Source organism: Polyodon spathula, chromosome 3 (genome assembly GCF_017654505.1).
Source record: "Polyodon spathula isolate WHYD16114869_AA chromosome 3, ASM1765450v1, whole genome shotgun sequence".
In the NCBI taxonomy this organism is placed as follows: Eukaryota; Metazoa; Chordata; class Actinopteri; order Acipenseriformes; family Polyodontidae; genus Polyodon; species Polyodon spathula.
In genome coordinates this window covers 25,796,245-25,822,487 of record NC_054536.1, presented here as the reverse complement: position 1 = coordinate 25,822,487, position 26,243 = coordinate 25,796,245, and the positions used below count along the sequence as shown (strand labels likewise).

Here is a 26,243-nt window from a genome sequence, read left to right as displayed (position 1 = left end):
TTAAGGAAGCAGGTTTTATTTTGAACAACAATCTGTCAATTCATCATAAGCTAAACATCAGAATTCATTGATGTTTTATAAAGCATTATTTGAATAAATACATTTAATTCTCCATTCTATGAAATGATATATTATTTATTAACTCTTTCTATGAACAAGATGTAAAAAAAAAGTAATCTTACTTAATTCAGATAGTTTTTTCCAGATCGTAGCTGTGATCTTGGCTGGTAGAGATTATTACACACAGCTAAGATCAACAAGAAAGGAATGCCATATTTCTTTAAAACATACCTGGCTAGAATTTAAGTAGCTCAGCAGTATACATATAATAATTTACAGAAAACCACACAAAATTTTAAATAAAAATGATACAATCTAAAACAGCAAAAAATATTCTGTAAACTACTTTTCATCTTATTTACCCCTATGTTCCTCTATATTTTCCTGATTTAGTCCTGTAACATTTCATTAGATGCACACATAGATGCACACAACTAAATCCTAAGTTAAATGTTACTGAATAGACAGCCTCATGTGGTGTGAAACTAATGGGGATAGAAGGCTGAATCTGAACATTAAAAAGTCCAGCAGGAATTGATTAAATCATTTCAATGATAAGAAACCTTGTTATCCTACTCTAAACAAAAAACAGGAACTCCACTGCACTATGTTAATTTACAATACACAATATAAAACATTAAAATCTGTATTATGATATTGTTATTGTTATAAGAAGTGTGTGTGTGTGTGTGTTACATTACAAGGACAATGATCAATTAGCAGTTAGAAATATTAAGCAGGTAATGCAAGGGTTATACCACCAGAGCAAATCATATTAACAGCCTAAAGCCTGTAACATCTTTGTATATTGTAACTGTAACATATACAAGTAAAATGTAACAGTTAGATATGGCTTTGGAAGACAAATGCATGTTTTGCTTTAGTCAATATTTGCATTAGTAGGATTGTTCTTGGTCCAAACAAGCTAATTCTATAATTAAAATTAAGTAATATATACCAATATTTAATAAAATGTTAACTAATTATAACGTTGACTCATTTAGATCTGCACACCTCTAACTGTGCACAGTACTGACTAACCGGACAGTCCCCCGTCCCCCCCCCCACCAAATCTCCCTTTCACTCTTGTATGTATTGCTACTGTTGTTTGGATTTTTCAATTCTCAAGTGTGGGCCTCAAGGTAAGGCTTGTCCTTGATGGCTGCTGGTGTAAACAGGCTGAACACGATGTTCCTGGAGCTGGGCTCCAAGCCATTACAAGTCCTTGCCCAGGGCCTCAATCTCTTGCAGCACGAAGTCCATGTCCTCCCGGCTCACCTGCGGGCTGATGATAATTTGTCGGAAAAAGTTCACTTTGTCCCTGTGAGGCTGGTAGCCCACCATCACTGATCCCTTTTTCATCATCCTCTCCTTGATCACTGGAGCCACCTGTCAAGAGACAACACAGAGACACAGTCAGTCCAGTCCTCGCTTTAACCAGTCCCATCTTCAGACAGCCGTCAACCATTCCGAAAACAAATTATATCTGCCGACCTCAAGCAAATACTTCTTACTGGTCAATGTGTATTCTAAAACTGCTACGTCTTCTAATAAAATACCAAAAAAAGCTTGTCATTTTTTTGGGGTCAAAATGTAATTCAAAACAGGACTTTTGTATTATCGTGTAAATTATTTTCCATTAACTGTTGGCCAGCTGGAAAATTAAGTCAAAATATGTTTTGCCATCTTAGCTAAACAGCTAAAGTTTCAATAGTAAAAACATAGATTTGATAAACAGTTCTGCCTGAGAGACGGTCCCTGATGGTTCTGTCTTTCCTCTCTTGTCTGAACCACTGAGTATCATTGCTATGTTACTTCTGCACATATATGTTAAATGTCTAATGATCAGATGTGACACTTTCAAAACCCATTTTGCTAAATACATAGGTGAGTTGTTAAATGCCAGATAATGATTTTTGATTCACACATATATTGTACAAGTCCTTGGCAATCATTTCCAGTCCAGTAGGTTTGGTAGAAAGGTGAAAGCCTTGGTTTTGTCCAAAACACAAACAGCAAAGTCTTGTGGACTTGGCACTGTTAAGAATGATTGTCTCTAAAGCTTCATGCATGAGGGTGAGCTACAGATTGGTCAGCACCATTCCTGACGGCTTGACATTCCCTCAATTTTACCAAGTACAGCTGGCTCCACTGAAAGATACATCTACTAAGTACATGAGCCAAGGCATTAAGAAGCCAAACCTTCCGTAACCCTTCTGTAAATGTAACTGACTTCATGACTTTCATGACTTGTGTCACTGTCATTGATTGCTGATTTATAATAATTTAAGTCCAACTACCAGCACTTAAAACACCTATCCAAACCAGATGTGGCTCCTCTGAGGCTATTAAAATAGCAAAATATTTTCAATAGGTGGCACTATTTTTTAAATTCTTTACATTCCTGGCTATAAATTCCTAAAAGCTGTTGATTCACGCTTCCTGCTTCTCAAGTTTTTAACTAAACACTTGTAAACCAATAAGAGCCAATGGCTATTCATGCTGTATAGTTCCTCTGAAAGGGACCCCTTAAGTAGACAATGCTACAATGTGTGTTGTCCCTTCAGAAATGTTTCAAAGGAAACTTATTAGAAATGTAATGTTACACTAACACTGAAAAGCCAATCAAGAAACTTTAAGTCTTTAAAACTTTACGGCCTGCTCAACGCCCCTTCATCGCCTCCATTCTCAACACCTCTCTAATCTCCAGCCTCTTTCCATCTGCCTTCAAACAATCCTCTATCACCTCACCTCCCTTCAGAACTACCATCCTCTCCCCCTTACCCTTCCTCTCTAAAACCCTCAAGCGGGCAGTACACCGCCAGCTCTCGGCTTTCTTGTCTAACCTCTCTCCCTGCTCGACCCTCTCCAATCTGGCTTCTGCTCTGCTCACTCCACTGAAACTGCTCTCCTGTCTGTCACTAACTCGATAAACTCTGCCCTTGCTGCCTCTCTCTCCTCTGTCCTAATTCTCCTCGATCTCTCTGCAGCCTTTGACTTTGTCGATCACTCTATTCTCCTATCCTCTCTCGCTGACCTGGTAATCTCCGGCACTGCTCTGGCCTGGTTCTCCTCCTACCTCTCCGAACTCACCTACCAGGTAACCCGACGTGGCTCAACCTCCACACCTCACCCTCTCTCAACAGGAGTCCCCCATGGATCAGTCTTGGGTGCTTGGGCCCCCTCATTACATCCTATGGTTTCTCATACAATTTCTATGCTGATGCTGCTCAGATCCTCCCCTCCTTCCACCTCCTCTGACCCCACAATCCCCTCCCGTATCTCTACCTGTCTGTCTGCATGCACTAGCATCACCTCAAACTCAACCTCTCTAAATCTGACCTCCTTTTCTTCCCCTCATCTTCCCCCTCCTCTGATCTCTCTCTATCTCCGTTCCTCTGGAATCTACCACGCTCTCTCCCTCCTCCTCAGCCAAGAACCCTGGACCCCTGCCACTCTTACTCCCAGCACATCTCCACTCTTGCACACACCTGCCGATTCTTCCTGAACAACATACGAAGAATCTGTCCCTTCCTCACTGACTACTCCACACAACTCTTCGTCAAGGCCCTGGTACTCTCCCTCCTAGACTACTGCAACTCCCTCCTGGCCGGCCTTCCTGCGTCCGCCACCCGTCCGCTCCAGTTCATCCAAGACTCCACCGCTTGCCTGGTGTTCTCTCTGCCTCGCTTCTCCCACGCTACTCCACTGCTCTACTCACTCCACTGGCTCCCGACCACCGCTCGCATCCAGTTCAAGACTCTTGTACTCGCCTACCAATGCCTTGACAAAACTGCACCCAGCACTTCACTTGTTTATGTTTGTTAATGTATGTCTCAGTCCCACAGGCTATACATTTAAAGATGTATGAGATGGCTCAGTGTAACCATAACAGATTAGTTTAAAAAAAAAAAAACAGGTCTGGGAAAGCTACAAGATGTGATCGGTTTATAGTCTGTATTTCTTTTTTTTTTCCATACTGTTCGACTCCTCCATTTTTGGCCTCCTGCTGTTAAATTAGTTCCAGGCTCCTGCACAGCATAGTTCTATGGTAGTAATTACAGGGCAGCCAAGCTGTCATCCTAATAGGCTAAGTCTGATCTACACTTGCAACAATGTAAGCACCTTTAATAAATATGTTCTATCATGTTTTATTTCCCACTCGGCGAGTCAGTGTTAGCACTGGACATGGGCTGAACATTAGGGCAGTGTCCTCATTTCCAAACAAATATATCAAAACCATCAACAGTGCTAACGTTTGAGTTTCAATTGACATGCAGGGCCAGATTAACCCATCACGGGGGCCCTTGGCAAACATACAATTCTGGCCCCTATCTTCTTATATGAATATCAACAAATATACAGATATGTATACATTAGCTTAACTCACGCTCCACCAATTTGCAAAATATATAATTTTAGTTTTTAAGTTATTATACATGGTTTTGATCAGAAACAGTCAATTATGCCAAATTCTAGTTATTAATTATGATGACAAGAGTTTCACACTCTGTTCTGAACTGAACGACTGGCCGAATCTGACAGAAACATTTTATTTGAATGCGGCACTAAATACATTTCAAAATAAATTCAGAAAAAAACCTGAACCCTACATCAAATTCCATAGCAGAGCTTGATAATCACCTTTCGCAATTTACTGAATAAAAATTCAGCAGTTCAAATACGGACAAGAGCACCATATGTTGATTGCTATCCAATCTAAAAACGTGATGCTTCTATATAGGAAGGTGCTCAAACATATGTATATAATGTAAAGACATAAGTGTACATTGTTGTGTAGCCAAATCAGGGTTGACAGCCTTGTAATTTAGTTTTTACTGACATACAGATTTACAGCTGCCTTTATTTTAGAGACACTATTTTTTTACTGACATTGTTTTTAAAAAAAATAGAAACAATAAAACACAATATAAAATGTGCTGGTTTTGTGAACTAACATTTCTTTGGGTCTTATTTTCTTTCATATGGCCATAAATGGACACATCTGCACATACACTGGATCATTTGCTCCGTTGGTCTGAAGCTGGTGCTGTTTTTAAGAGCAGTCTTGATAGTCAGAATTCCATTCAGAATCTCTGTAGACAATTGATTTCTTACATCTGTTTTAACAAGGTTCATCTGAGAAAAAAACTCATTCTAATTCTGCAGTACTGTGTGGCAAAGCCAACATATTAATGGCAAGCTTGGCAAGTGTAGGAAACGTGGCTCTCCGCTATGTCTAGACAAGAGAGCACTTTTGTGCCAGTTTTCATCAGCTGCCAGATCCCGTCTAAGAACCGTCAAGTCAGTCACTTGTTACTGCATAAATTCCATCCAGGCTATCCAGCATATTTCCAATAACAAAAAAAGTATTGCAAGCTGTGCTTTGGCAACTTGGTTGAAGAACGCGCGTACTAATTTCAGCACAATATTGTTAATCGGCATTCTTCTTTTGATACTTTTCACTGCCATCACATAAGGTGCTGGTATATGTCATTCAAACTGATTGGGAAAACCGCAAACAATACAAAAAAATATACCATATTTATTTCGATTCAAAATCAAGGGCATTAATTTATTTCGTTTGTAAATGTGACTTTTTTTTTCTTTTTTTTACCGACTGGCCTTAAATGTATGGATGATTGGCTACCTTCAGTCAAATGCAGTTTATTGTGGCTTACTTCTTTCTCAATCACCAATACAGCAAAGGCAGTGAGCTTTCCTTGCTTTACTGTTGATCGGAAGTGTTTTTTGACACCGTGCACCAGCGACCCCTGTAGCCTGGCCGGGCGCCTGCGGGCTTGCTTGTAAGCTGCCCAGAGCTGCGTTGTCCTCCAACACTGTAGCTCTGAGGTGGCTGCATGGTGGGCTTGCAGTGTGAAAAAAAGCGGTTGGCTGACAGCACACGCTTCGGAGGACAGCATGTGTTCATCTTCGCCACTTCCGAGTCAGCACGTGTGTGGTAGTGGTGAGCTGAACCTAAAAATAATTGGATATGCCAAATTGGGAGAAAATAATGAAATAATTGGTGATTACTAAATTTTAAAAATTGAAACAATAAATAATCAAAAAGTAAGCAGTGCAGTTTCACTTTACGTTGCCTCTGTCTGTCCCCTTCACAATAAGCTACTGACCAAAAGATATGCCTGGACTGCTGGGGCTTTTGACATCACGGTGGCCACGGGTAAGTCTCTGACATTATCGTGCACATTAAATTATCACTCACAATACATGTAGCGTGCACGGTATGGCATGTAAATTAGCCAAACACTGTGCACGTAAATTAATGCGTTCTCTGTTAGTAAATGGAGCAGTAATTTAGATTTATTGCACAAGTTAGACTCACTACGTTCGCACTAACTCCAAATTTTGGGCCCTTTTGTAATCTATGCAGCAATTTGGCCTCAACAGACAAACAATCAGTGACATATGCCTACTGCTTCAGGCTGAGCTGGAAGGAGAGCACACTTTGCCTGCAGCACTAAGGGTACCCGCTGCACTAACATTTTATGCCACTGGCTCGTTCCAGTCGGCTGTATCATGTGCATTGCAAGATATAACTGCAGCTTTAGTAAAGCGGGCAGGAGAATTAATCAATTTCCCTGTCTCTCATGAGCTGCAACAAAATACAAAGCAGGGTTTTCCTGGGAGATATGGGTTTCCTGGTGTCCTGGGAGCCATTGATTGCACACGTGCAGCTACGCACACCAACACAGAATAGGCATATCTAAATAAATCGTAAGGGGATCTATTCTGACCTAAGTAGTGTGTGATGCCAACAACTACATCAAAAATGTCCATGCAAGCTATCCTGCCTCCGGTCATGACTCGTTTATCCTCGCTTATTCACAGGTGGCAGCAGCGTTTCAGCAGGATGACAGTCTGAGAGGCTGGCTGATAGGGGACAACAAGTATCTGCTGAAGCGGAAGATACCTACACTGCTGCTCAACCACGACCCCTGCCTAACAGAGGTAGAACTATACCTTTAAATGTGCTTGTACTGTAATTGATAGAACATTTTGAATCCTCAAAATGCAATTCCTGTGTCTGGATGTCTCTGGAGAAACACTACGGTACACTCCTAAGAAGTGAACATAGCTGTCAATAATGGATGTGATGTTGAACTTACAGAGGAAAAATTACAGGGTTTGAGAGAAGCAGATGCTGAACTTGTGAAGCCCCAGTGATGGAGGTTGCTGACAAAAGCCTTATAGAGTACTTATTTTTGTATTTTGTAGCCTTGCTTGAGGGACTTGGGCATAACTGGACTTGGGTTGCTGGACAACTTGGGTTGCTTGTTTTAATTTTGGTTTCAAAATGCCCTTCATTTGCTATCGCAGATGCACAGGTGCTCTTAAAGGGAATGTTGAATCCTTATTGGTTGTAGCCTTACTTCCCCACTGTGCTTTGATTGGCTGGGTGCAGGATTCACTATGAGACCCAACTTCTAAATCACATTTTGTGCGCTACCACGACGGTTCGCTAATGCAGCAGTTCGCTAAATACAGCCCTAAGACTCAAAATGTTTGTTTTTTGAACTACTGTTTAATCATTTCTGTAAGTTACTGGGATTTTTTTTTTGGTTTTTCTGCTTTTGTTTTATGTTTTTATTTATTTATTTTTATTCCAAAAAATATCACCTATCATGTTAAGTTGAACAACTTTTCTTCATAATTACCATTGAGTGAAATGTACCTTTAGCTACTGTTTGCTGTCATCTGCTGGCACATTGAAGATACTGCAGATATTTCCTCATATATATATATATATATGTGTGTGTGTGTGTGTGTGTGTGTGTTTGTGTGTGTGTGTGTGTGTGTGTGTGCATGTGTGTGTGCGTGTGTTGGTTCATGTGTAAATTCAGTAAATTTATAGATTAACCAGTAAATGTGTAGATTTACCAGCTCAGCGGTCAATGTATAAAATAACTGAGGAGATGGTAGTAAACAATCTCTTTTACTTACATCTATGATCACTGTCTGGCAATACTTCACAATACCAAATAATGTTTTGCCGTCAAAATGGTGTAGCACACCGCACTATTCTCACTGAAATGCCAAACATGCCTGCACTTAGGTGGGGCTTTTTTCTAAATGAGTTCAACAGTAATACTAAATCACACTTAGTACAGGCACGAGTTCAGCTGAAGAGATGTAATTATTACCATACCTAATGCATGTCCTGTGGTCAAATTTTTGATATAAAGCGAAAAATCCTTGTCTTTCATTAGAAATAAAACCAGAAGTATGTCTCTAATCATGTCTGTATATTAGAGAAAACATTACTACATGGTCTCTGCTAAATAAATTCATTATTATTGTTAGTAATATTAGTAGTAGTTATAGTAGTAGTATTAAATAATAATAATAATAATAATAATAATAATAATAATAATAATAATAATAATAATGCAAGAAGGGATGCAGTGAAGTTCATTTACCCAAGTACAGTAACTAAAAGATCTGTGTGTGGATTGCCTAGTCCTGTGTGAGGAGCCTGTCTATGGGAACCTAGATCGCTACTTTGGTGTCAGAAGTGGACGCAGGTACCCCGGCACGCACTCGTCGGACTGTAGCCTGTTGAGCAAGTCCGGGGGTAGGTTTTTTAAAAATGTACACAAAAAGTTTAAAAGATTAAAAAATCCTTTTATTTTCAGGAAGTTTCGGGCAAAAGCCCTTCTTCAGCTGTTTAAAAAGAAAAGTAAACTTTTTGTGTACATTTTTTGAAAACCTTTTCTTTCATATGCCTTCAAGTTTGTACACTGCAGTTTTTACATATATATATATATATATATATATATATATATATATATATAGATATAGATATAGATATAGATATAGATATAGATATAGATATGACATTGTTTAAATCTGAAACAATTTCCCTTTCGCTTATTGGCTATACAACAGAACACCAACCTGGATCAAAAAGAAAGTGCTGAAAATAATTTGGGGCAAGATCTAAGGTGCAGGGCTTCCTGTGTTCAATCGTTCAGTTTCATGTCACTGGTTGGAAATTTCCATTGATCTTGAAGTACTGTTTTTCTTCATTTCTAAACTGAACTCCTTTCTATTTTGCTTGAAATGTCCCTGTTACAATTTTTGGCTGCTTACCTGGTGAAGTTTCTTCCAGAACTCTGGGCCATCTGGCATGTTCCTCAGGCTGGGTGGGATGTACCAAAAGCACACGTTTGCATACTCTGGCTAAAAAAATAAATACAAACAAATACAGAATCATACAAGTTGGCTCTTTTGAGCAAAAGCTGTTTGCCTCCTCACTTTATCTGTTTGTTCTTCAAATACAGCAGTGTTGTTTTGGAGATTTTTATTCTATGGTTACTATGGTGCTTACAGCAAACATTCTAAATTCTGTGTTCAGAATCTACCAGTAGAATATTATCGATTGAACTCCGAATCTGTGAGGTTTATAGTTTTGGGGTAAGTTGTTCTTTCAACATTAACAAAAAGGGGGGTGTATAAGTTGAAAATACTTTTTATAAAACCTACCTCCAAAATCAGACGAAACCCTTCTTTTTTCTTGATTTCTTCTGCTAAATACCTGTAATATGAGCACAATCAATACTGTTGACAGAATAATGCAAACAGCAACTGTAAAAAAACAAAACATTAAACTTATAACACTGAATCATATATATCTACTCTACCTTGTTTCAACACATTGTTTTGAAAAAAGCTGCTTCAGGGTTTCAGTTTCTGCCTCTATTTGCAGAAGTGGTCTTTGGGCAGACGCGCTGTCATGTAATCAGAATGGGTCAGTAATATCAATCCCTTTCAAATGGGTCTTGCTATTACTGTAGTTGGTACAGTATGTAAAATAAAGTCATAATGATATTTGTATCTCAGTAAAACTGACAAAGAAATAACTGTCAATTTAGAAAATTATGTACTGCTTATATTTTAGTCGTGGCATTATACTTATGCAGTCTTTGAACTCGAACTGGTTCATGCAGTTTTCAAACTCTTATTAACACATATACAGGACATTGTGCCTCGGCTTCCTCACTCATCCATATGAAAAAAAGCTTTTCCCAGACTGGCTCATCCAGCCTTATGAAGGCTCATTATATCTATAGATTCCTGGAAAATTAAGTCTAACAGCCCCATTTCTATAAAGTAAAACTAGGACCCAGGATTAAGAAGCTTTTTTTTTTTTTGCTTACTTCTGAAACAACACAGATTGCAAAGAGTCTAGAAACCAGAATTTGTTTAGTGTGCCCTTCTCATGGTAGAGTGATCCTGAATCATTTAATTCAGGGATAAAGGATGGAAAAAGCATGCAAGTGCTGTGAGGTGATCGAAAGAGGTACTACAATTTTCAGGATTAGTTTAAGATTTATTTTATGTGTACAGTCATTTTCCAGTTTTACCATGCTTTTATCATGGTTTATAGTATGCATTTACCATAGCTGACCATGGTTTGCTATGTTTTTAAATTTGCTTTACCATTCCTCTCTGGGAATTACAGTGCTTACCAGTGCTTTACCATGCTTTCACTATTCCTTTACAAACGTCATTTTACAGGTGTAGTATCTATTAATATAATTTTAATCAAGCTAAAAGATGAAAAGATGTTTTTTTTTTTTAAAGCCCCAGGGGATTATAAAATTAATTTGATTTGAAAGCAGAGCACTTGCTGCTTCTGGAAGAGATCAGTGTAATATTTAATACAAGGAGACCTGCTTAGCTTCTCTCCGTTTCAGTGGAAAATCCCCAATCAGAAGGAAAGGGTCACTGGGGGACTTCTGAATATAGACCCAACCTTAAAAGCTGAAGCACAGTACTTTAACAGTTGCCTTTGCATAATTAATCTCTTGCTGTCTGCAGAGTGCATGATCACATGGTGACAGCTACCAGTGAGGGAGAGTGAAAAAATCCACTTAGAATGGTGTGTAGAGCCATGTGGGTCATCACAGCATCTGTTACTGCACTGTGAACCACAGAAGGGACAGCGTGCACACAGACAGTGGAAAGTTTTGTATGTGAGTATGAGTGGCTTCTATTCAAAGCAGCAGAGACAACAGCTATCCTTCTAGGGTAATCCATATCCCTTCTCATCTTCTGAGGTTTAATGCAGCCTTGCACAATCAGTACATAACTGTTTCTTGTATTTTTCCATGCACACGAGTTTAGTGGGGATTGCATAGCACATAGGCAGTCATTCTTTGCCTGGCCTCATGATGACCCAGTATATTTTCCATGCCATAAAGAAACTGTATATCATGCACTTATAATACTGGGTAATTACGGGTACAATGCTTTTTATAACAAGCACCTCTTGTAAAATTCCTTACTGTATGCAACACACAAGCCAATGTTTATGTGAAATGTAATTTATTTTACAAAAAAATTGCAACCCTGTTGAAGCTAAAAAGCCACAAATCCCTTAAAGTTCCAAAGAATATAAATTAACAATGCTAGAAAAAATATCATGCACTGTAGATTAAAATGTATTTATTGTACAAACTAAACTAAATGCCTAAATAACATATAGGTTGCATATCATAAGTATAACAATAGGCCTGATTCTGGGAAGCAAAGTTAAAGTTAAGGAAACTCTTGGGTGATGCCACCACACTTACCTGGCTAATGCAAGAGCCCTGTTGACCCTGTCTTCCAGACCCCGGGTTCCTACAGCCTTCCACATGAGCCAGAACTTGAAGGCATCTGCCCGCCGGCTGCATTGTATTGACTTGTCTCCTGTGTCATAGCTGACATCATAGAACTTGTCCTGCTGGAAGAGGTAGGAGGCCTGGGAAGAGTGACACTTCTCAAAGAGGCCCTGAGACAAGAAGGAGGGAGATTTTTTTTTCTTACCTTAAAGTCTACTGTAGCATATAACGGAAAATCACAAATGTTCATGCATAGAAGCAAGCATGGTTAAGAAAGGTAACGCAGGATAAAACCTATAGTAAACAATGATAAATATCTTAAATTACATATATTTTGCTGTAAACACAAAAAAAATAAACACAAAAATTTGGAGATAAATAAAACATTTCTCATAGTTTTACTTCAAACTATAAAATAATGTGCCCATTTACCATAATGTGTCATGCTGAAGTGTTGGTTGTGGGTTGTGTATGTTATTTCAATCTGATGGAAAACACTGTTGACTATCAACCACAGGTTCACCACTTGAAAACAGCCTCCCCCATAAAAACTTAACAAGTTCCTGAAATTGACATTGTCTAATTTAAGACTCTTAAATGCTTATACAAAAGTATAAACAGAAGCACAGTTACGGCCAAAAGTTTTCCATCTTAACTTAGATCTTTTATTTAACATCATGTAAAATCAAAGAAACTACCAGAAGCCATAATAGTACTACAGTATTTTTCATGTCACATTTTTCAGTTTCTGGTAGCTACATTACATACTGTTCCAGTCTGAGGGGTTACTGGGGTTACTGGGTAGTCATTGGGTTAAAAATAAAACAGGTCAACCAGTAATATATACTGTAGTCTATATTTAGATGTTCCTCTAATTTCAGTGCAGAAAACCTTGCACATGTTTAAAACAATGTATCAATGCTAGTTACTGGTACAGTGATTATGTACTCAAAAAGCAGTACTGTACTAGAAAGTGATTTGGTGAATCTGTTGAATATAAGTGCTTGACAGCCCCAACTTTGAGCCGTTACCATTGCAGGTTTTTTTTAGATATAGATGTTCATGAACGACGTTCTCGTCATATAGATGTTCATGAACGATTGTGGCAAAGTGGTTTGCAGTGTCCAGGTGCAGTGGTGATGCAGTGCTCAGGATAAACAGACAAGATAGTTGATGGTAAAACAGCTCTTTATTTGGCTGGGTGGAGATTGTTGACTAGAATCCATTATCTCTCTGTCACAACGATGCGCTCTTCATTTAGATGTTCATGAACTCCGCTCTCTTCATATAAATGTTTATGAACGCCGCTCTCTTCATATAGATGTTCATAAACGATGCTCTTCATATAGATGCTTATGATCAATACTCTCTTCATATAGATGTTTATGAACAATGCTCTCTTCATATAGATGTTTATGAACGATGCTCTCTTCACATAGATGTTCATGAACAATGTTCTCTTCATATAGATGCTCATGAACAATGCTCTCTTCATATAGATGTTCATGATCAATGCTCTCTTCATATAGATGTTCATGAACAACGCTCTCTTCCATGTAGAACCCCTCTGATCTCTACTGACTAAGAGTATTTACTAAGGAAATATAATCTCTCTATTAATCTTTCACTATCCTAACCCTCCTTCCATACAAATCCCCTGCACTAGAATTTTGTCTGTTTGCAGGATGAGGTAGCATTATGACTGAGAGCTATGGAAAGCCATGGCAGGTGTTCAATATCTCCTGAAGATCTCTTCTCCTCAGATATTTTACCTTTAGAGAGCACACTTCCATATTGATTTAAATGTCACTGATGAGTATAAGCTTGTTTTAAAGATCTATGCACTGTTTTTGTTTTCTGATCCTAACTGCCTCTGGTAGGAATTCACATGCAAATGATTAATTGTATACAGTATATTAATTCCAGGGATCCACAGTTACAGTCCCTGGCGATTTTGTAACCTTTGCTTTCCCAAAAAGTCTAAAGAGGAGCTAGCTTTACTGCTCTGATGGTATTTGTAGTGAGTTTAACCCAGGACAAAGGCTTGTGTCAAGTTTCCAAGTGGACACAGGAACTTGTACTGTATGAAAATAAAGTATGAAAATAATGCACTTTGGGGGGTAAATGCTTCAGACATCAGTGCACTTAATGTTAGAACGGCTTAATAAAGTTTCCTGATATTTAGCTAGAGAAGATTCTGATACAAAGCTCTGCCATATTGGTGAATAGGAGCAGCATACCCAAAGAACTATAAGCCAATGGTCAGAATATTACACTTTGTTGGCAGACATGTTGTGGATATACAGTAAGTCTTTATAACATTGGTAACTAACTTTACACGAAGGATCAGGTCAATTTCATAGACAACAAACAGCACAGTTGACAAGTATATTTAAGGGTGTTTTAAATTCAACAGTCTGTTATCTCCTGCAGTCCTCCTCAATGACTACTGCTGTTAGTTTACAACCTGACTGGGTCTATAAGTGTCCCTGTTTCCCCCAGTTAATTGTGAGAGTTTATTTATGCGGTAAAGAGAAGTCAGTTTGTACAGTACACTATAGGAGTTCACTTACTGTCTTGTCTTTCACCAAGAACGCACAGCACTGGAGACCAGCCATGAGCATCTTGTGTGGGTTCCAGGCTACTGAGTCAGCTCTGTCAAAGGAAAAGGAACTCAGCTCAGATCGTGTAACAAATCAATTGCGATAAACACAAATTGCACTTAAGAGCTATCACAAATACATGTATGAATATGGGTTCAGTGTTATCTACAAACTAAATGTCAGAGAAGTAGAGAGACTCAAGATACTGAATGAGAAAACCTTCAAATCCCTCCATCTGCCACACCTTGTACGGCGTGTGGGTGGTGACGTCAGGTTCAGTAAGTACTGGGTTTAGGGGGTAATAATTGTGGGTGTATTGTTGTTAATTATTGTTACGTGTTAGTAGATTATTAAGTTATGGGTTGTATGAATGATAGTGATTGGTAATGTGAAAGGATTGACTATTTTTGTGATGTTAGGAATGGTTATTATAGGAATTATATATTATAAGGTTAAATAAAGATGGTGATGGGAAATGAAAATAGTAAATTAGTGTTAATGTGGATAATGGTTGTATGTGTGTGCATGTTTATAGCGATGTTGATATTATTGAGCTAACGTTGGAGCCTGGTGTCTGGTGATGGTATGGAGGTTGCGCCTGGCTCCAATGTTCCCTCCCACCCACCCTTGTGATTTTTGTTTTGTCGAATGGACCCCTATGGGTTCCATTCTGAGCGGGAGGATATGTGGCAAAGCGTGTGCCCTGCACATGGGGAAATATGTAGTTTATTGTATGTTTTTGGGTTAATGGTTAATATATTGATTTAATTAATTGTTTAGCTGCTGTGGCGCTCCGCCGGGGACGATTACCCGTCTGCGTGGAGCAGCAGCTGAAAGCAATCAGCTGTTCCAGCAGGCGGGTGGGCGTGTCTCAGCGGAGTGTCAGTATAAAAGCATGGTGATCGCTGTGATCGGGGCTGCTGCAAGGCCTGCCGTTTTCACGGCACCTTTTGATTTATAGTTTGTTGTGCTGTGTTTTATTTTGCACTTTTTGTACAGTGTGATGTACTGGTCCTCTGTGCGTTACCATCGCTGGTAACGTCTCATGACCACCTTTATTTTACTTTCGTTTTCTGTTTGTTTGTTAATAAAACCTACACGCCTGTGCCAGCATTTTCAACATCTGTCTCTCTGTATGCTTGAACAGCGGCGACCCACACACGTGACACGAGGAAGACCGTCACAGCGGGACACACTGCCACAGGCCATCAGAAAACAATGACAATGATATTAATGTATAATTGACTATATAGCATATATATCTCACAACCCCATGTAAAAATCAGTATTGGCTAAGCGTAATATATCAGCTTATACTAAACGGAATAAATGAAGTATGCTTAAATCGATACCTTTGAATGCCATTCAGAAGATGGCAGTGTTTGTTTGACATCAGAGCTCCCCCACCCCACGATGCCTGTGAATGAATGGAGACACATTCAAATACAGCAGATTTGAGCTGCTATGCAGTTCTATAGGTTTTTCTGTTATATTTAACACATTATGACTGGAAACAGGTTACACAAGTTGTTATATTTCCAAACTCCAATTGAACTTTTGATCAAGAGTCACTATAAATTATACATTAACGGGATTTTGCCTCATTTTAAATATTTACAAAAAAAATCAAGTGCATACAATTCTAGTAACAAGATTTCTTAGACAGTATATTTCTGTCTATTAGTTTATTGTAATTATAGTATAAAAGGGAACAAGCTCTTTAACCTTAATTTTACAAACCAGAATGATGCACAACATTACCAGAGCTTGCCAGTGCTGTAACTGCAGGAATTGAGACTGCAATGACATCAGATTTCTTAAGCATTCCAAAAGACAAAAGCTTCTTGGATCATACTCTGGAATAGACAGCATGTCCAAAATACTGCAAACTCACATCAACATGGAACCAGAGTCCATGCTTTTGGCAGATGTCTGCAATCTTCTCAAGGGGGTCGAAGGCTCCCAGTACTGTGGTGCCAGCAGTGGCACAGACAATGAATGGAACAGCCCCCTGCAATGACAGAGAAAAATACTGTCATTGACTTACATATGAGGAAAGCACATCACTGTTTTCATTACAGGACTGCTCTTTCAGTAGGTGTATATTCACTGTATGCAAGATCAAAAAGGCTGATTAAAACTCTTTCTCCTCAGGCCACCTCACTGGAAACAATACACACTTTGCGAGCGTTCTTCAAATGCAAATAAGTATAAAACTGACAGTAGGTTAAGATGGGAGTATGTGTGTGTGGTTTTTTTTGGCTTTTTTTTTGTAAAGGGTCAGAAGCAAACAATTGACTTCTTCCTTGTGTTTACATGTGTCTACTTTTGTGAGTTGAATTTAGAAGCTACTATAACCTGCAGCTTAATTCAGTTTTGCATGTACTCCTATGCAAAGCAATAAATTGAGGTTTGAAAAACTACTCTGTCAGCATGGATATGTTAACCTATGTATTGGTCCATTTGTAATTTCATACACTTAGGCCCAGTCCACACTGCATAGCCGATATGGAGAACCGTACTCAAAAAAGTTTTAATTAATCCAGATCAAAGCATCCACACTAAAGTACCGTTTCATGTTTAGTTGGGCTCAATGCGTACAAACACTATTAAAATAGTCTGGTTACAGTTCCTAGCAGCGCAATGGACTCTTGAACTTAATATGACATCACCCCACCTTGCACTGTATTTATGTTTACAACCGGGTAAATACTGAGCCCGTGCCCACAGAATACACACTGCTTCTTAGCATGAACGTTATGGCTTTTTTCTTAAAAACACGAGGTACATTTTATCATAATATGTGCATTTCGTTTTGAACTCTGAAGTTCTCCTTGAACAATTTGATCTTTTTTGGCGCTCCAGATATCAACATGCCTAGATTTCAGCATCTGATCACATCACTCCACGATCCATGATTTTACAACAAGCCCCAGAAATTGTATACGGTACAGCAGTATTGATAGCTGTTCTCAGCTCCTTCAGGTGCCTGTTCAGAGTACTGTATTTGTGATGTCCACGCGCCAAAAAAGATCAAAAAGCATTTTGGGATATTGGAGGATACACAAAAAATGTAGTTCGGTATTACAGCGTTCACACTTCTGACAAACTGCACTACCTGATGGGATCTAATTTAGAACAGGTCTCGAGACTACCCCCTGAGGTGGTCTCGAGTCCAAATCTTGAGTACAGTATTAAACACTGCGTAGTGTAGACACTAGCCGTATTTAAACTGGCTTAAAGGCAACTAATACTGTTTAAAGGCATAGTGTGGACAGGGCCTTAGTCATAAATTATGTGGTAAAACCTTTTTAAAATAAGTTAAGTAGTCAAATGTACTGGTTCATCAGTAGATGCGGCAACCATGGCCCTCAACATAAGAAAATCATGGTCGATATTAGTTGCTAGCTTCATTACATTCTTCTGACTATTATACTTTGAAAGGAAAGCTCATAGAAACAGGGATGACTTTTAAAAGCATGGTAAGTACAGTGTAGGCTTTCACAAATACTTTCAAGAGCATGCTATAACATCAGCTACCATAGGCAGCACTCTATCAGGTTTCCTTCTTGCTCTGTAACTCTCACCTCCTTCACAGCTCGCTGGACTTGTTTCTCCAGCTCCTCTGGAATCATCTTACCTCTAAAGGACACAGATTTAAAACTCCAGTTACAGGCAATATGACTCACACAGTAGGTAACACAGAGACAGCACGGTTCAATGGTTTACTCTCTCCTCCCTCCAATCGTACCTTTCGTCAGCTGGGACGACATATACGTTCTTTGTGCCAATACCGAGGAAGGCAGCAGCTTTGCCTATTGAATAGTGGCACTAGAAGAATTAAAAAATTATATGTAATCTAGTCCAGCATATTCACAGGATAAATACAATTAAACAAATACAGATACACAACTGAGTGGCCACCTGTATCAATTCCAACCCCATAATTAACCTAATAATTAACAACCTAAATAATTTCTTGCATGCAAAATCTTATGTGCTGCTTTAACAAATATAGGAAATAATTTAGCACTTTCTGCAGCACCTGCACTTAGGTGAGGTTTGTGATTGAGCTCTAAATATTTGTCCTGGCAATATTTGCCTTGTTGGTAGGTGTGGTTTTATATATGGCACTTTTTATCTGGAAATATAAATCAGCGATGTAAGGAGGGTAATGAGTTTAGTTTAGTTTGGCCCTAATCTGATTTAATCTATGGACTGTCAATATGAAAAAAATGGTAGAGGTATACATGAATACAAAATGAAAACTATCGGTACCATGCAAAAAGTAGGGCACCATGTCCTATTTCCAACACATGTACATGCAAAAAAAGAATCTGTGTGACAGCGGCATGACAAGCTGATCCCCAACATGTCTGAATATATTTGACAATTGAGTTCCTGTGACATGCCAGAATACAGGCCAGTAGAAATTAATGATTTGTGTGTACATACCTCTTCTGAAGTGAACATAACCAGCCTTGGCATACCAGAAAGGCCCTCGTCTTTTATACTGGGGCAGTGCTTGTATCTGGCCAGATTCACAGCATACATATTGGAAACAGAGCCTCCTGTTGCAAACAAGCAAACAGAGCCAGAATTAGAACATTAGAAGTGTATGGAATCATTTTTTATTGCAATTATTATGGATTGATTATTCTAAACAGGAACAGTTTCTGTTATTCACACATCCTACAAAATGCCTTGTTAATTATTGACAATGGATGAACCCAGGCTCTTACCTGGACTGAAGATACCATCACCTCCTTCTTTCCAGCCTACGTATTCAATCATCTTCTTCAAAATAACTTCCTCAATCATCACAAAGGTTGGGGACACCTCAAATGTATACCTGCATTGACGATATCAATGTTAAGACCATGAAACAGGAGGCAACTTTCCAAGTTACTAGCTAGGCATGAATAAAGGAGGTTTAGTGCAGCCACCCACAAGCTCTTGTCTATAACCAGCAGTGTGTTTTGGAAGTGTTTGCGAGACCCCATGGAGTAAACCCTATTAGGTAAGCTGCATTGTATAAGGTCAAATCCGCCCACTTGAATTCCCATCAACATTCCAAAATTAAAACGCAGATTAAATATTGTAACATACTGTAAATATTGCACAAGAATTTGTAAAAAGAAATAAGAACAAGGACTGTAAGAACAGTTACCACAGATAGTGTATACGGTGAGGAACTAGAGATAAATGTTGTCATATCAGGCATTTTTTTATTAAGTGTTTGATCCAGTACAAGGTTTTCATGTTCTTTGTAAACTCAGAATAGCCTGCTAATATAATCTAAACTAACAAAAACACTACTTACACACTGGGGTTGATAGCTTCTGTGATAAAGCGTGCGACCAGTGAGTAGTGATCCATGCCAGCATACAGCTGGTTAAAAAATCTGGGATGACCTGTGGAAGGTGGAAATTGTTGGTTAAAAAAAAAATCCTATTAACAGAGAAGCAAAATGAAAATATAAAAATTGCATATTAAAAAAATAGAAGGCCACTGGTATCTACAATACTAATTCTGAACAAGAGAGGGCTCATTTTTAGACATGGAAGAGACTTTAAAAATAATGCTGCTGCCTTTAAAAAGAATGTTTATAAATAATATTATAAATGAAGAAACATTTGAAAATGATTTATGTTTAGTCCTAAACATAAGATTGAATGGCATTATAGGTAACCGTTTCTATGCCAGTTTTTTTTTTCAGCACTTCTCCAATTTCATTTGGCATCACTGGTTTGTTTGGTACTTAACCCTATGAATATTTTACAAAGACACCTGTATCGGCTTACCTGTTTTGACACTGTATTTGATGACATCCTTGCAGCGTTTCAGGATTTGCTGGGGAGCTTCACCACCTTCCCTCAGGTCCAGATCCAGGAGCTGCTTCAGTTCCTCGGGGGGCTGCCACTCACACACCTGAAGGAGGCAGGAGGAAACCATCACTTAAAAACATTAAAAAGAAAGCCAACATCCCCCACTGTCAACTGCTATTCACCTACACTCCACCCCGTCCCCCGCCCCGCCTCCCAAACAAAAACTTTAGGATTTTCTCTTTTTTTGTTTAATGATATTGACATCAAGCCCAGGAGCTTTGGCTAAAAAAAAAACTGAGTAAGAGGAAACTAATCACCCCTTCTTTTCCTGTTTTACAAACCTCCCAGACATGCTGAAGCCGCCAGCACCATATTGACATGTATGTAACTTGCCTGTGTCTCTCTCCCACTCACTGTTGACAAAATGTACCTTCTCATTTACGTCCGTGGCCTTCCTTATAGCCTCCTCCATGATGATAGGGAAGGCCTCCTCCACAAAGCGCTCTCCAGCCTTGGAATTCATGATGGGGCCATTCAGATACACTCCATCCACCAGGACTGCGTTCTTCTTCACTGGCTTACTGCTATTACCATTCTCTGTTGAGATATAAAACGAACCATGCCATCTGTTACTGAGTTATAGCAGGGAAACTGGGGGCATCTGTCACCAGCACCCAAGACCGTCCATTATTATATGAAATACAATATGCTAAAGATGATTACCAAGTGCTATGTTGTTGTAGCACTGCAGTTGGCAACTTATAAAAAAAACCTTGCTGAGGGGACAGTTTTATGCACTTAAAGTGAACAGTTTACTTTTGCTTTTAAGGTCCTGTTTGTTTTATCTTTGAATTTTAATACAAAACAGATATTTTAACCAATTCTAGTAGAAAATATCACACTGCTGCCCTCATTTTGAGCAAATTCATTTTAGGACATCCTGAGTCGTCTCCCCTCCTCGAGTCAATCCTCACCCCTCCTCAACTCAATCCTCACCCCTCCTCGACTCATTCCTCACCTCTCAAGTCAATCCTCACCCCTCCTCGACTCATTCCTCACCTCTCAAGTCAATCCTCACCCCACCTCGACTCATTCCTCACCTCTCAAGTCAATCCTCACCCCACCTCGACTCATTCCTCACCTCTCAAGTCAATCAACTCACCCTCTCATGTTGGTTACGGAGTGGTGACTAGCTGAATTTGTAAACCCCCCTGGGGAGGAGTTGACCCCTCCTCGACTCAGTAGTGGGAGGAGCTGAGTGAGTAGTAGGGAGGAGCTGAGTTAGGCGTGGGGGGAACTGAATTAGTGAATGGGGACTGGAGCTAGTTAGAAGTGGGGAGGAGCTCAATTAGGAGTTGGTGAGGTAGTTCAAGTTAGGAGTGGGGAGGAGCTGAGAGTAGTAGTCAGGAGGATTAGGAGTTAGAGAAATGTAGGAGTTGGGCCCTCCTCAACTCAATCACCATCCCTCCTCAACTCAATCATCACCCCTCCTCGACTCAATCATCATCCCTCCTCTACTCAATCCTCACCCCTCCTCGACTCAATCCTCACCCCTCCTCGACTCAATCATCACCCCTCCTCGACTCACTCATCATCCCTCCTCAACTCAATCATCATCCCTCCTCGACTCAATCATCATCCCTCCTCGACTCAATCCTCACCCCTCCTCGACTCAATCATCACCCCTCCTCGACTCAATCATCATCCCTCCTCAACTCAATCATCATCCCTCCTCAACTCAATCATCATCCCTCCTCGACTCAATCATCATCCCTCCTCGACTCGATCATCATCCCTCCTCGAGTAAATCGTTGGTGCATGCATTTTTACCTTTCTTCAGCATTTAATATATATACTGTAAGCGTTTTAAAACATACTTTAAAAGTTATTATGTGCAATTTCATTATTTGAATTTGTTTGGATTTAAATTGTAAGAAGCTTTGAGATGTCTTAGATGAAAAGCTCTATATAAAAATATAGTCATTAATCATTTTCTGATTTAATAAAGTGAGTGTTTTTGTAGGGACTGGGTAAACCCAGAGCAGCGGTACTCAGAATAAAAGTTAAGTTTGCATTTTTCTATAAAAACAAAATCATGTCTTCATATTATGAATTCTTAAAAAAAAGGGGTTTACACATCAAAATGTAACAGAAAGCAATCTAAATTACACACGCACTATGGGGTACATGGGAGAAGCTTGCTTTTCCTTCACACAGGCACAAATGTCTACTCGTAATGGTTTTCTTCACAAAAAACAAACAAACAAAAAAAAAAAACAGTTATGCCCAGTGCTGTATGCTGAGATTACAATTTCAATCTCAACAAATTCAAATAATGAAATTGCACATCGTAAGTATTTTTTAAAACGCTTACAGTATACATATGAAATGCTGAAGAAAGGTAAAAACGTAGCTACACTAACATCTGTTTCATCCAATGGAAGCACCAGAAGCGCTTGTTTGATTGGGTGATTCAGACGACTCCGTCCAACCCCTCACTCTCACTGAAAAAAAAAAAAAACTGGAGGAGAACTGATACCTGACGATTGACTTGAGGAGGGGTGACGATTGACTCGGAGAGGGGTGACAATTGACTCGAGGAGTGGTGATGACTGAGGGAGTCCTAAAATGGACACCACACACGTGCAGTGGGACCAGAGTAAGAGCGGATATGTAAAAAGGTGGATAAATTAATCCTGTTCTAAAGACCATTATACACAGCTGGAACAATTACTATTTTCACACAGTCATTGTTTTGAGATTCTGCTTTTATCAGTGCTCTCCCCTAAATCCTTTGTTTAGAAAGATACAGGGTATTAATGCTTGTGACAGGGTAGCCGCCTGCCATGTGGGTGTGTGCATTCACTGACAAGCAGGAGATCGAGGCGGAGGTTGAAGTTGATACACCCTGCAGGCAAACAGGATTTATTTACATATCAACACACTGAACAGCTCACGTGACACTACCAGCAATGGCAGCGCACAGAACACCTACAACACAGTGTACTAAAACTTGCGTAGGACCTACAGTCTCTGAACTAATCTTCTCTGTCCAATAATAAAGCAATGTTGCTGAAGAGCTTGATCATGGCAGATAAACGGTTAGGGTGGATATGTGACAGGCATATACACGACAGATTACTATACTGTGTTTGTGATGTCCACGTGCCAAAATATATCTGAAGCAACTTTGGGATATTGGGGGATACACCAAAAATTTTGTTCTGTATTACAGCGTCCACACTTCTGACAAACCGCACTACCTGATGTGATCTAATTTAGAACCAGCCTCGAGACTTTCCCCTGAGGTGGTCTCAAGCCTAGTTCTCCAGTCCGGTATTAAAAGCTGCATAGTGTAGACATTAACCGTATTTAGCACTTTTAAACTGGTTTACTGCTACTTAAAAACAACAACAACAACAATACTAATAATAATAATAATAATTGCTGTTAGGAAAACACTTAAACATCAAAATTGTTCAGTAATACCTTCAATAATAACTTAGGTAGGAATACTATTTACTGCATTCTATTATTAAAACAGGGAACCAGTGAACCCAACAACTGGCTGTACAGCAGTAAAACAGGATTGCTAATGACTAGTACTATTGTTATTATTATTATTATTATTATTATTATTATTATTATTATTATTATTATTATTATTATTATTAATTGCATTTTACATATTTGTCAAACAAAAGGTACTGATTTTAATGTGGCACATTCCTTCACTAGGTCTCTCCTATGACTACATATTATCCTGTCTAAAGGGCAGTCACACAATCAGCTTCAAATGTTGCTTTGTAAAATGTGTGATAATGTATGTTATATCAGGATACTGGATATCAATATGTATGGCATGACTCACACTCTGTTGTACCTGTGTGTACCACTGACGCAGTCTGCTTTACAGTAATAACCATACAGTACATAGGGACTGGTGGTGCTGCCTAAACTGTACAGTACATAAATCAAACATTGACAACATTATCTATCCTTGAGTGTAAAGGATTTAAGGTATAAATTGAGTTTATGAAAAAGGCAGAAAGTTGAAATTGTTATGTATTTTTCTCTTCTTGTTGTTCTCTCTTGTTTTTCTAAAATATATTTCCACTAATTCACAAAGATATATGCTATACCAAGCACACTGAGCAATACAGTATTGTAGTACATTGTATTTTTTATTTGTTTTGTTACACGGGGGAAAATTAGTTAGTTTAACAAAATGAATTAACTGAAAGACCATTACTTTATCTGTCTCAATCGCTTGAGTGTACGTTTCATATTACCTACTGTAAGTACAACAGGTGGCAAGAATTACACGGCTCTACAAATTATATATAATTGCACAGCAGACTATTCATTTTAAATATATACAATTTAATTTCAATACACACACCTCTGAACCCGGTTTATAAAACTATAATCTTTTCACGTTTTTTGCACTACCGATGTTTTACATCACAATTTACACCAGACACGTGCCAATATTTTATATGTTATACAAAAAGTTGAAGAAAAACATGGCAGGACGGAATAAAAGAAAGCATAAAGTTTTCTTTGAACAAAACCACATTATACTGTTGAACCATATTATATAATATATATATATATATATATATATAATATATATATATATAATATATATATTATGTGCGTTTAACGCAACATGTAATTCTAGAACGAATAAGAACATATAAACATACCACGTATGGATGAACTCATGTTTGCAGGGTTAATCTCGATTGAAATCCTGGTAAGTGCTTTTGAATATTGTATATTCGCGGAATTAACGGCTCTCAAAATAAATGTGAGACCACTTGCTGTCCGCTTATTTATAGGAAGCGTTTGGCCTGATCTGGCAGGTTGCGTCACATTGAGTCAAGCTGTGCTCTGGACAGGGGTGTGTCATGGAAGAAAACAGAGTGATTTGGTATCTTTCCAGCGAGGGGTAAGTTTAAATGCTAAATTCAAATTACACATTTTCTTTAAACGTAATGCAAGGTTGGAAAGATATATTTTAAATAAATACAGAAATATGGTACAGTGGGGGAATATGTTTCGTTGTGGCTCCTGTGTCTGTTGTTGGGCAGCAATACTATAGTTGGAATATTTTAAAACAATACATTATTTCAGTGCACTCATATACAGGTTTACGTTTACATTCGTGGTCAGCGAGGGAAGGGGGAGGAGTAACGCTACCGGTAGCTGCCTTATGGGGAACAAGCAGTCAGTCAAGTGACTCAACAGTTTCCAAGATTAAGCGTTACAAGTAGAGTACGCAACGCTTTATAAAAAAAAAAAATCACTATAGTTGTTATTTATTTATTCATTAGTGTAACCTTTGGAAGGAATCTTGCAGTTTGTGTGTGTTTATTATTATTATTATTATTATTATTATTATTATTATTATTATTATTATTATTATTGTGTTCTGTTGGGTTTCTTTTTACCCTAGCAGCAGTGTTGTCCTAAATGTTAAAGAACCGGAACACCAATTAAAAATTCGAAAACAAATTATACTAATTCACGTTTTATAAGTACACTGAACTTGAGGTGACATTTAATAGGTAATGCATCAGCCAAGCCTCACGAGAAATAAAGGGGCTGTCCACCAGAACAAGCCCAAAACAAGCCCAACCAATTTCAGAGTGAGTGGGGGTGCTTATAGTCCTTTTTTTTTTTTTGTAGTTCTATTTTTTTGGGGGGGGGGGGGGGGGGGGGGGGGGGGGGGGGGGGTTGTACTTTCTTTGAACTGGAGTAGGGATTATGGAGGATAATTCGTGCCAAAAAATTAAAAATAAATAAATAAATAAATAAATAAATAAGCTACCAAATAAGTAAATAAATAAATAAATAAATATGGAAATATATTACATTTATTTATTTCGTTTTTCATTTTGGCACGATCTTTTCACTCTATTTCTCACTGAGCGTCAATCAAAAAATAAATACATAAAGAATGACATGTACGTAACATTCTTGACAACCTACAACCACATTCCACTGTGTAACACATTTTTTATTTTTTTTGTTCCTGGGTAGTAAGTGTTATTTCCTAATTGCTTATGCCTCAAAAGTATAGAAAACGGCTATTATTCCCCACAGACTTTGCTTTT

The 26,243-nt window shown here is 38.6% G+C and overlaps 1 protein-coding gene across 1 annotated transcript; it reads right to left on the bottom strand.

The window, feature by feature from the left end:
• LOC121312912 (acidic amino acid decarboxylase GADL1-like) lies at positions 1-24,968 on the bottom strand. The gene is made up of 15 exons (XM_041244818.1): positions 24,831-24,968; positions 20,552-20,718; positions 20,098-20,224; positions 19,617-19,707; positions 19,036-19,145; positions 18,749-18,864; positions 18,045-18,124; positions 17,881-17,935; positions 16,188-16,304; positions 15,646-15,710; positions 14,264-14,345; positions 11,661-11,860; positions 9,568-9,619; positions 9,175-9,264; positions 1-1,449 (listed from the first exon to the last, which is right to left on the bottom strand). Exons 1-15 carry the CDS (start codon positions 24,847-24,849, stop codon positions 1,276-1,278), a joined length of 1,545 nt encoding a protein of 514 aa, XP_041100752.1. The 5' UTR covers positions 24,850-24,968; the 3' UTR covers positions 1-1,275.
• Positions 24,969-26,243: the final 1,275 nt, after the last annotated feature.